General features: G+C 38.4%; 1 protein-coding gene across 2 annotated transcripts in view; it reads left to right on the top strand.

Moving 5' to 3' along the window:
• Positions 1 to 2,294: 2,294 nt before the first annotated feature.
• The window catches only part of ARHGAP28 (Rho GTPase activating protein 28), a 77,453-nt gene continuing 67,188 nt past the window's right edge, over positions 2,295 to 12,559 (top strand). The window contains exons 1-2 of one of the 2 annotated variants that reach the window (XM_087961555.1): positions 2,665 to 2,746; positions 8,183 to 8,244. Coding sequence is in view for 1 of the 2 variants with exons in the window: in XM_026671898.2 (XP_026527683.2) it covers positions 2,622 to 2,746 (125 nt within the window). In the remaining variant the exon portion in view is untranslated. Of the gene's footprint in view, positions 2,747 to 8,182; positions 8,245 to 12,559 lie in introns of both variants that reach the window. The other variant, XM_026671898.2, reaches the window with a different exon arrangement.

Below are 12,559 nucleotides of genomic sequence, written 5' to 3'. Positions count from 1 at the left end.
AGAGCCCAGGGAAGGCAAAAATCCCCCCCACCAAGGTACAAGAGGCCAACTAGGCCATGGCCACCATGGCCACGCCTACCCCAGCAACTAGGTAGAGAACTGGTTGCTAAAATTTTTGAAGCTCACCCCTGAATGTGATACCCCCTTCACCCAATATCATGGCAAATTATATTTGGTCACACAGTCAGCGAGATGTTTAGATTGGTTTTGGTATTTTTATCCACTTACTGAGTCCTTTTCAAGGACCTGAGAAGAGAATATTCTGTTGTTTGATGCTGTTAAAGGTCTCATCACAAGATGTTAGCTGTTCCTAGTTAAAGCTGGATTTTGCAATTGAATGCTGGTCATTTTGTTGATGCCCATAATGTTCAAGTGGTGCTCCAGATCTTTTGGGAATGTACCCAAGAAATCTATTGCTATTGGTGTTATTTTTGCTTCCTTTTCCCAATGTCGTTCTATTTCTATATTTTGTGATTTTCTCCACTACTTTCTTTTCCGTTCTGCCATCTCCAGGTACTGCCATATCTGCTATCCAGACTTTTTTTTTTTTTTTTTGGTATTTCTTATTGACATTGTGAAGTCTGAGCAAGTGCCTGTCTGTTTGAATTCTAAAGCCTCAGAGCATTTAAGCTTCTTCATTTTCTAGTGCAGCAACATGATATTTTTGCAGATATTCCAATGCACTATTGTTGCTACTTTGTCAGGCCATTGTTTGTAGTCAGACTGTATGATCTTCTTGCAGCAGCTAAAAAAAGTAGTTTGTGTTATTACTGTATTCACAAAAAAGGGAAAATCATAGCTGCCAGCTCTTTAGCCAGTATCGTTCTCTATGTGCATCAAAATAGTCCCAGAATCTAAGATATCATCATGTATTGGTATAGTACATGGCCTCTTGACAAATGGAAATTTTGTCAATGACTATATTGTCATTATTCCTACCTAGTTATGAGTTGGGTTGGGCTGAAAGAGTGTGATGGCCTAGTGTCAGGGTGTGAAAGAGTGGGACAGGATCCCAGTTTCTAGGCCACCATCTTAACCACTAGAACAAATTATCTTGCAAAGGATATCTGTGTTGGGTAGGAATCAAACCCAGGTCAACTGCTTGGAATTTTAAAATATTTCCAGCGTAAAAGGCTCTAAGGCATATTTAAATGTTGCTGTATGGAGGCACAAATTTGGCCTATATTCATATGTTATATTTATATTTTTCAATGATTCTAGTTTGAAATTATCAGATATTTCTTTCCTTTCTAATTAGTTGATATATTGATATTTTAGATCAACTTCCTAGTGAAATTTTTAAACCACTTGAATTGTCATGTCACACTGCAAAAATGACAAAAATAGTCAGGCATTTAATTATAACACTTGTTCATTTTACAATTTGGACCAAATGTATTAGTAATAACTAAACATTCATAATTACAATTGGCACTGAAATGTGTTTTGGAGTGATTCCAAATCTACAGTACTCTTTCCATAGAAAATTAAAGTATTGCTAAAGTGGACATTGGTTACAAACATTTTGGTAGAGTTATAATATCCCATATTAACGAATCAGTGGATAAAGTGTGTTTGCAAGGTTTCTAAATGAAATTAACAGTTTTTCATTGAAAAAGAGATTTCATTGGAGGTGTAAAATGCTGTAAGAGACATCTACACATATTTTTGCAGGGGTGTCAAATTCACGTCCTCACGACAGTGTTATGTGACATATTGGGGCTTCCCTCCCCCTTCGCTAAACCGGGTCGGGGTGGAGCCAGCATGGCCCGTGGGCCACGAGTTTGACACCCCTAATGTGTTTATTAATACTATTTGGTTTTGGAAAGAGTAATGTAGGTTTTTAAAAAGTGTATACGATTTTAAATCAAATAGACCATGTTTGGAATTTTTGGTACAGAAAAAAAAACAACAACTATGAAATTAGCACAACGTGTTGTAACAAAAAAAGATTTACTGTTTTACAATGAAAAAGCAGTGCCACCCTGGATTTAATCTTGGACTGATATATTTTTGCTCTCTGCTTCTGAACTGTCTCTTTATGGATACAATGAAAGGAACTGATTAATATTGTTTGGTGTGATCCACACTTTCTTTAGAAGCAGATCTTTTGAAAAATAAATAGTATAATTTATGGGGGGGGCAGTTCCTTCTTCATTTTTTTTCTCCTTTTCTACATACTCCAGCGGTAACAAACGCTACGCGTGTAAAAGGAGGAAGAACCCTGAGTTCGCACTTTCTTGGAAAACTTTAGAAAAGTACAGCAAAATGCGGGTGGTGGGGGGGAGGTGGGAGTAGACGGAGGCGTATGGGCTTCTGGACCTCGGTGCCACGCAGGGCAGGGCTCCTTCTGGTTTCTAGTTACTTAGAAACTCGGGGCTTTCTTCGAGGGAGGCGGGCGAGGGGGCGGCGTTTTGGAATCTATGTTAATTCATATGTTCTGGCAGTAAGAAGAGCCTCGTTTCGCCTGCCCGGCAATCCGTAACAAGGGAACGGGCTCTTAAAGGGCAAGGCCATGCCTGGCTGGCTTGACGGAGTCCTTTGATCCAAAGAAGCTAGAGGCTTCCCGAGTAGACAACTTGTCGGCCGCCAGGCGTTGTGGAAGACATGCGCGTCCCATAATGGAGATAAAGGATTCGGGCAGCGTGGTGCTGACAGCTTATCATTCTTACACTCCATCCCGGCTGCCGAGCAGGGTGGAGCAGAGCTTCGTTCCAGAGGGTCCCCCAAGCCGGTCTCCTCTCAGGTAAAGCGGGAGGGGGGGGAGCGCTTGGTCGGGCCAGCCGTGCTTTTGCCTGAGCGGTCGCTGGCTGCCTGGCGGACGCTGCTGCCATTGCGGGGGAGTTTTGAGTCGCCCGTTGAGTCGACTTTCGGTCGGGAGCTGCAAATTAGTTGCGCCGGCTTTTATCGCCGTTCCGCTCTGAGGCGCGACCCGAGGGAGCCCGCGTCCAGCTGAAGGAATGCGCGGTTCTTCTGGTGGTGCCCTGGCGAGGGGAAGCGTGTGTGTGTGTGTTTTGTGTGTGTGTGTGTGTGTGTGTGTTGTGTGGCGCAAATGGCCAAATGGCTCCCTTTCAAGGCGCCGGAGAGAGCTTGCAGATCAAGTTTGTTTGCTAACCGAGATGAGCCTGGAGATAACCTAAAAAGTAACGAGGGCACAGAGAGCGGAAGGGACGCGGAAATGGTCACTTATTAAGAAGAGGCTCAGTTCCGAGTTAGGGAATCGGCTGGCAGACGGAGCGTCCCTCACCTTCAAACAACCCCAGCGATTCCCTTTCCCCATCTTTCAGAACTAAGCTAATGAGAAGAGTGGCTTAGAGTTTAGTGTTTAGGATTGCGGTTGAAGGGTCTTATTATTTGCGCACCTGTTGATTTTATAAATATATGTGTCTGGATCTAATTTATAATGCTCAGTTGTGGTCATTCCGAAGGGAGGCAACCAGTAATTCGAATACCAATCCATCCATTGACTTAAAACGGGATGCAGGATTCTCAACTCACACACAGCCACTTCGTTTCTTCCTTCCCCTGCAAGGCAAAAGGTTTCACAATGTTTGGTGTGTATCTTGGAGACATTCCTAGCATTTGTCCCAGATAAAATTGCTGATAAAGGAAATAGTTTGGGTAATATCTTCACCAGCAACACCTTTAGACTCAGTGAAGCTGACCTCTCTTCCCCTTGGGAATCTTGAGTTTGGATAGGCTCTGCAAATTGTAACTATTAAAAATATTGTAATTATAAAACAGAGATGGTAAGGTTGGTGTTATTGCCCTTGAAATGTGGAGATTGGTTGCTTCAAAAATAATATAAAATGAATAAATCAAAGGTAAGAGAATCACAATACTGCAATGTTCCAGACCTAGTATTAGTGATAAATTTAGTTTATTAATTGGATGCAATTTATTCACTCATGCTGCTTATTCAGCACTTTAACAATGACCAGCACGACATGGATAAACTAACCTATCAAATAGCTTATCACGATTGGTTCAACATTTGGATAGGGTAGTTGCCAATTGGACTTTTAAAATAGCTTTTTAAAGCCTATTCTCTCTATCTTAATCTAAGTTTTCTATCCTTTGCAGTTTAATGGTGTTCATAAAAAGATGCTATTTTATATTTGTTATACCACAATACTATACTTGTTTATTTTATAGTTAAAGACAAAAAGACTTGCATGAAATAGAAGTTTCAGTCAAAGAATTGGCATTATTATAATGGCTGCATTATGTATGTGTGTTTGTATAATACTTGTTAGCTCCTTGTAAAATCTGGAATTGGTTGGAGAGGAAAGAAATAATATATTCCAGGTATAATAATATGGATCTTCCAGATGTTTTACATTAATCATATGCTAGGATATTGTATTGCTCAGGTTTAGGTTTTTCTCTTCACTTTTGGCATAAGAAGAACTTTAATGTATTTAAAAACTAAGGCCCTAATGATGGCCAAAAAGAAGAGTTTGTTAATAAAATAGATAGTTGTTTGTCTTGCAGTACTGGCCTTGTCCATGGAGTTTGTGTGTGTGTGTATGTATATAGCATGCACATGTATATGTGTAAAAAACTGCAGAAGGGAAGTATTGAATATCTGGAATTATAAATTGAAATAATTCTTGCAGTGCACTTACATATGAGGAATGAACCATCTCAGCCCAAAGGTAAAGTATTTAAACTATCACTGTTTGTTTTGCATATCTCTGCCTGTCCATTGAGGAGCACATGATGATGTAATGTAAGGTCAACCTCTCATTTATCTGCATTCTGTTCCTGTGAGATAGGCTGGAGGAAGAGAACAGGTTAGCTAAAAGTCAGGCTAGAGAATTTTCTGATCAAATAATGATTTCAAATTGTATCTTCCTGGTCCAGTTCACTATTGGATCTCAAGAGAAAAAGAAGTGTTACCTAGAACTGATAGAAGGTAGTATAGATAGTCCTTACTTACCAACTGCCTGATTCAGCAACTGTTCAAAGTTATGATGGTGCTGAAAAAAATAACTTTATGATAAATGGCTGCACATACAATCTTTATAGTGTCCTTCAGTCACATGATCACTATTGCGGTTAATACATGACCTGTGCTTATTGTTGTACCCCCTTGCAGAGTGACAAAAATGGAAAGCAAGGAATGAGAAACAAAGAGGTACAATTGGGAATGCCTATCAGAAGCAATGTGCTACCACTGTCAGCTCTGAGCAGATTACGTAAACAGCCTGTTGTATTACCCATTGTATGTCTGCTTACTATCTTGTAATCCCTTCTTCCCCGGTACCTGTGGCCTATGGAGGGGGCAGAAAATAAATTCTATAGGCAAGCTTTCCTGTGCCCAATCTTATTACTCTCCTCACCACAAAGTGAAAAGATTGTAGAGAAGGGACTACAAGAGAGTAAGCAGGCATACAATGGGTACTACACCAGGCTATTTGAAGTGTACTTATGGCTGCCGGTGCCAGCACATTGGTATTGATGCATATGCCCCATTATATGCCTGCTTATTCTTTTGTAAGACAAACATTAGTTCATGTCTTGTTAATTAGCAATAATTCAGTAAGTGGGAAATCATGTGATTGTAACTGTGCTTTCCAGTTTGAAACTGATAAGACTAACCATTTACACTTTTTTTGCCTCCTAACAACTATCCCACCTTCACTCTCAGGGTGATCATTCCAAAGGCTGGGGGAATTGTTAGGAGCTCCTATTTAGCAATTACTTTACTTATTAATGGAGTTATTGATTCGCAACTGTGCTACTAAATGTATCTATGTATCTTTTGTTACCATTGTTGATTCTGTTTAGGAACAGAAATATTATACAAAAAGAAATTATATACAAAGCTTCTCCAAACTTGTGTCCTCCACACTATTTGGGACTACAACTTTGAGTACTCCATTAGAACACTTTCTTTTTATCCTGCCAATCCATTAAGATCCAATGATCTCATTCATCAGGCAACCCTAGAGAGGTATTCTCAGTAAAATCACTCCAGTTGTGGAATTTCCTCTTCGTCCAGTTATGGCTGGCACAGAGCCTTATGAGATTTTCTTGCCAGTTTAAGACATTCACTCAGCCTTTTGTTTCAATGTAAATGTACTGTGCCACATTTATTGTTTGTATTCTGATTTTCACTCGTAATGCTTACTGTTATTTGATTTACCACCCAAATGATCAAAACATACTCATTCACTTATTGCTGAAACTTATTATTATTATCCAGGCAAAAGAGGGAAAGGAAACTAAATCTGAAAGTTCTCTCTATGATTTCCCCCTACCCTACTAAAAGATAGCCCTTTCTATTTGTGTGAAGAACAGACTGGATCCAATTTAAAATATGATTTTGCTTCTAAAGTACCAGTTAAGGAGAATCAGTTTACACATTTTCCAAAACATATTCAAAATTGGCTAGAATTCTAAGCTTTCTGAAATATGCTCAAAGAGCTACAATATGATATGCAATCTGTAACAAATATATGTGCAAGTAAAATATTATAACAGGAGCTCTATGTGAGATAATATGAGTAACACATTTCATGAGTTCCTGCAAAATTCAGAACACCAACAGGACTTTGGAATGGCTATCCTAGTGAGGTTGCCCACTTCCTGCAGCTGTCTGGTTGCAATAGCTAGTTATTGCCATATGGACAGTCAGAAACTCCATCTGTGTTTCCAAAACATGCTGTGCAAGGTTATATTACCTCAGCATTGGCCTGGCGGAATGCAGAATGCATGAAACAAATGAACTGGTGGTGTCAGACTTCAAAAGACTAAATGCGGGAATGTTTTCCAAATCTTTTTTTAATAAACACTGTCATATTAATTCTCTTACTCTCTTCTCTTCCTTATTTATGGTTCCTATTGGTTCATTTGCAGACAGTAATCTAGATGAAATTTTCTACAGTAGAAATAATAATAATAATATAAGAAAGCATTAGAGAGCACAGAAAATATCAGGTTTGAAATTTGAAGTTGAAAGATTATGGCATAAACTGGTGTGGGTATTCCCAGTGGTTATTGGCACTTTGAGTACCAAATGAAAAAATCTTACACAGAACTTGAAAAATCTGCGTATTGATAACGTTTTCCTCTGTCAATTACAAAATGCCACACTGGTTACATTACAATATCTTAGTTTGTGGAAGAACTTCATGCGTATGAAGACCAGATAAAGTATTTGCAGCTGTAATTTTATATTGTTGTGCATAAAATAATCATCTGATAACAGAATCTTGGAGCTCTTTTGCTTATGTTTGCTGCAGAAGTAAAAACTTTAATGTGGAATTATTGGAACAATTTTACACTGATGTCCAAAGATACTGAATTTAGTATGTGTCACATTGTGTTCGTGTATGAAGTGTACAGAAATAATGATTTTTAAATTCAGACAATAGGTTTTCAGAATTGAGATGGTTTTCACCTGAATAGCCAAAATTTCAACAGAATAGCTATGCCTGAAATTAATGATGAATCTATGATATGTCATGATGGGTCTAAAGAATAGGCTGTGTGAAATAGGCTGTTTTCTGCAGCTGAAGCTTGGTACACTGTGTTGTACCAAGAGATATGCACCATGGGTGCGATTTGCCCTGACCAGAAGTGGAGAAAGGGTTTTCTTAACTGGCACCTGATTTCTAGAAATTGCTGAAATCTCTCCATTTATTTTAACAAAATAATACTGCTCTTCTGTCTTTTAGAGGCAGGAAGCACTTTATCAGAATGTTTTGAAACATGTAATTTGATTAAAAATGCTGTTCAAGCAAAGACTTATTTGAAATTGGACCATGTGGTGGTTTTTTTCCTATTTCATCATTTTGAAAGCTGTAAAGAAGACAGCTTTCCAGCTTCAGCTCCCAAAATGTAGCAGCTACCAAAGGTTTCCAGATTTCAGATCCCAAAGTTTAGCACTACCTCTTAATTTTAACATTGAAACAAAGTTTCAAAACCATGGTTTTTGCAGATTAATCACACATGCCATCAGCTATGCTTTAATCAACAAAGGCAAAGACTTCTGAACAGTTCCTTCTGACCTCACTATAGTAGGAGAAAGCAATTTCATGGCTGAAGCTAGAATATCCTGTGTCTTTATAATGAGCACGATCAGTGGTGGGCTCATGCTGGTTCGCACCAGTTCTAGCGAACCTGTACGAATGACAACCCCGCCCTACCCTGTCTTATATTTCCTTTTTTGCAGCTCAGCTGATTTGCATGGCAAAGTGGATTACTGCGCCTCAGCTGTTCTACTCACCAGGGAAGGTGAGCTGGAAAGGTTCAAATTGGTGTTTATTGAATGCTCCGCGCACGTGAAAAGTGAACTCACAGAACCGGTTATTAAACCGGTTGCAGCCCACCACTGAGCACAATCAGTATAAAATTCCTTATTCCAATATTTATAATATATATTTATGTTCATAAGTCTGAAAATATTAACAATCTACCTTATTTTAGAAAAGATGTAAATAATATGGCTATATAATCTTTGAAAATTGTTCCTAAAGAAATTCACCTGATCTCACAGAGGTACAACACCTATTTGCTGTTCATTAAAGCAGGGGTCGTCTACCTTTTGGACCTCAGGGACCACCAAACTCATAATTTTAAATCCCATGGACCACTAATATGAATTTTGATTGATGGTGGCTTGCTGACATTGGTGGGAAAGTCAGTCCCATATTCCAGAGCTGGACTGTAGTCACAGGACTAGCCCTTTGGTCCTCCCGGAGCAGCTGCTCGTCCAGTCCATGGCAGGCTGGTGCACCCGGGTGGAGGAGCAGCTGCTCCAGGATGACCAAAGGGCCAATCTTGTGACTACTGCAGCTCTGGAATATGGGACCGACTTTCCCACCAACGTCAGCAAGCCACCTCGGGTGGATTTCCCTCCCCTGCCGTTGGTCTTACTTTCCAGTTCCAGCTCGCGGGGCTCTAATCAAGGTAAGGTTTGTGCTTGGCTGAAGGGTGGAGGCCAGCGGGTGGGCGGGCCATGTGGGTGGCGCAGCCTTGTGTTCCTGTGCAGCCTGGATTAATTGCTTGGGGGGTATGTGTGCTTTGGGGGGGGACATTTCTCTGAGGACCACCAACATTTTCTCGCAGACCACCAGTGGTCTCCAGCCCACAGGTTGGTGACCACTGCATTAAAGTATACTCCCCCACCGACTTTCATACAAGCAGCACATCCTCTTCAAGCAGGTGTTTCTTTTTACAGGCTGGGATGAAATGTGATGTGTGGTTAATTGAGGTCCTAAATACTTCCTCCAAATCATTTTGAAAGTAACAAACTTTTAGTGGATAGGAAAAACAGAACATGAATGATGATCCTAATATAGACAGAGTTAGATTTCATGTTTTTTGTGTTGTGTTAAATGAGATGCATTTAAAGAATAATAGAAAATGTGCTTCATAAAATTGTTTGTAAATAAATAATGACATTTATACTTTTTAATATTGCTATTTATACTGCTTTATACATTCTTCAAAAATACTTCTGTTTTAGGATTTGGCATTCTTGGATCTCTCATAAAATACTATTTTAGCTCCATGAATAAATTGTGAAGCTAGCAGGTTTTAGAGGAAAAGTAGCAACAATAATCCTCAAATAAAATATTAACTTGATGTGGCTAAAACAGAAGTCTAGCTGTTTAGCTCTGGGGGTGATTCTCAACCAGAGGACCATGGACCACTGAGGGGATGTGATATTGTCACAGGGGGTCCACAAAATATTGAAGAAATATTATGATTTAAATTTTGAGTTAAGTCTTGGTGATTCATGACCACAAAAGGTATTTAAAGAGGGTCTATGGTGAAGAAAACTGTTGAGAAGTACCGCTATATAGCATTGGGAATTCTTAAGTGTTAAGAAAGAGTGAAAATGCAACATAAAATGTGACTAAATAAAATACATAAAGTTATATAATCATAGTCATTACATGACAAGTACAGGAATATTATAATGAAAAATGAGGATAGAAAAAATTCCTGAAATGTAACTATGTTGTCATATATAGATTATCTGGAAGAAGGAAATACCACCTTTTATTTCATTTGTGCTGTGTATTGTATGTATTTGATTTTTAAATATATGGAAATAAAGCATGCATTCACAACTAGCAAATCATAAGTGTATAATGCTCTGAAAAAAACCTCACAATTCAAATAGGAATTATGGATTGCTAATACATCAGTACCTTTGTGGAAATATCATGAAGTGATTAATAGTTCACAAAGCTACTGCAAACTTCAATGGAAAGAGGTTCTTAAATATTAGAAATGCAGAAAAATCAATATGAATTCAAAAACAGTAATTCTTATTGAAATATTTTCTTGAATTCACAGTGTAATGGTTCCATAAATTATAAACAGAACTGGCTTCATAATCCATTTCCGTCTTCTTTATTTTATATTGTTTCTCATAAACACAAGATTTTAGCAAACTTCCTTTGTTACTGTAATTGAGGATATTAATCTAGTTTAAAACGATTCATCTGTATTTCTTGAAGGAGGTTATTCCCAATAAATTTTTTTGCTCTATCAGGTGATATATTTCTCTTTACAGAAATAAAATAAATATGTCTACCAATGTTATTTATTCATTATACACAGTGTTATATACCACGAAATATGTGTTCCTCGTATTTCTTTACATATTTTGTAAACTCTCTTACACAGTGATAAAAATTAGCGCATAATGTCCTAGTTGAGAGAGAACAGTCATGGGGTTACAGTATCAGTACATTGGATGAAAATAAGAAATGACATTTAATGCTCAATCTTTTTACAATTGGATCATTGAGAAAGTTATGTGTGTACATATGGAAGTCCATAAGAAGATCAGTTTAATGTATGTTAATTGATTTACAAAAAGTTTTATGAAATGAAAAAGCCTTAATGAAGAGAGGGGTAAGAAATTTAAAGAATAAAAGGTAATATATGAAACAAGAGTATGGAAGAGGTGGGACAAGGATCACTTTGAGGAATGAAAGGCTATTTAGAAGAATATTGTTGATGTAAACTACAGTAGTTTTAGATGTTTTCTTTTTCTTACCTCAAGCCTTTGTTTTGGATTACAACTTCATACTTCCTTCTGCAATCTGTATAATGTTGCTTATTCCAAAAGTGAATTATTTGGTGGATTTGTATATGTGTGTATACCAGTGGTGGGATTCAATTTTTTTTACTACCGATTCCGTGGGTGTGGCTTGGTGGGCATGGCAGGGGAAGGATACTGCAAAATCTCCAGTCAGAGGTGGTATTTGCTGGTTCTCCGAACTACTCAAAATTTCCACCACCGGTTCTCCAGAACTGGTTGGAACCTGCTGAATACCATAGCTCTGGTGTATACATACAAATGCACATAAATATACCTGTAACACAAAATGTTCTTCGCATTATCTTTCATCTATGTTTTGATTGACAAGCTGCAGAAGAAATATGTTAGTTTAAATGACAACTTTTCTAAAAGTATAGTTCAGGTATTTATGTAAACCAAGTTTATAAACCAAGCAGTGCTTAAAGTGCAGCTTCCTGATTTGAGTGTCATAGGAAACCTTTGGTATATAAGAATTTAGGAAGGTTTTTTGTTTTTTTTTGCTTATTCTCATCTGCAATAATTCACCAAAACATGCAGTGAAATGAACAGTGGTAATACAGCCCAGTTAAGGAATAGTAATGGCCAGATGTAGTCCTTGACTTACAGCCATTCATTAGCAATCACTCAAAGTCACAATGGCACTGAAAAAAGTGACTTGCAACTGTCCTTACACTTATGACCATTGCAGCATTCCAAGGGTCATGTGATCAGAATTCAGGCACTTAGCAATGAGAATAGCGCTCCAAAGTCATATGATCAGGGGTGGGATTCTACCGGTTTGGACCAGTTTGGGTGAACCAGTTGTTCCGGTGATCATTTGGCCCTGCCCAACCACCCCTGCTCTTTCCTGTGCTTTATTTCCTTGTTTTGGAGCACAGCTGATTTGCGCGGCATAACAGTTTGCCGCGCTTCAGCTTTTTGCTCACTGGGGCTGCAGAAGAAGGTAAGTATTATAGTTGAAAATGGGCTTTTTAAAATGGTATGCACATGCACAAAGCACGCAATTACCGAACCAATTGTTATACCAATTGAATCGCACTACTACATATGATCATCATTTGCGACCTTCCCAGATGGCTTCTGACAAGCAGGGGAAACTGGATTGGTGTAATGACTGCATGATTCATTTAACATCCATAGCAAAAAAAAGATAGTAAACTAAGCCATGTCTCACTTAACAACTGCCTTGCTTAGTGCTGGAAATTCTGGCCCCGATTGTGGTTGTAGGTTGAGGACTACCTTCACTACTGGTTTACAGCAATAGCCAATTGCTTTCTGGTTCACCCTTTTTAGATAGCTGAAATAATAAGACAGAATTCAGGACTGTTACTTCAGGCATCATTAATTGAACATTTTAAATAATGTTCTTATTTTGATCTTTAGAAAAATATGTTCCAAGCACATTGCAAGGCTACTTTATCATGCAAACAGTTCATGGTGTATTGTTTCATGAGCAACTATTCGTATCTATTTCCTTAACAAACATTG

The sequence above is a fragment of the Notechis scutatus genome, chromosome 3, assembly GCF_049901735.1.
Source record: "Notechis scutatus isolate UNSWTSFEM ecotype Mainland chromosome 3, rNotScu1.2, whole genome shotgun sequence".
NCBI classification, from domain to species: Eukaryota; Metazoa; Chordata; class Lepidosauria; order Squamata; family Elapidae; genus Notechis; species Notechis scutatus.
This window is presented reverse-complemented; position numbering and strand designations above follow the sequence as displayed.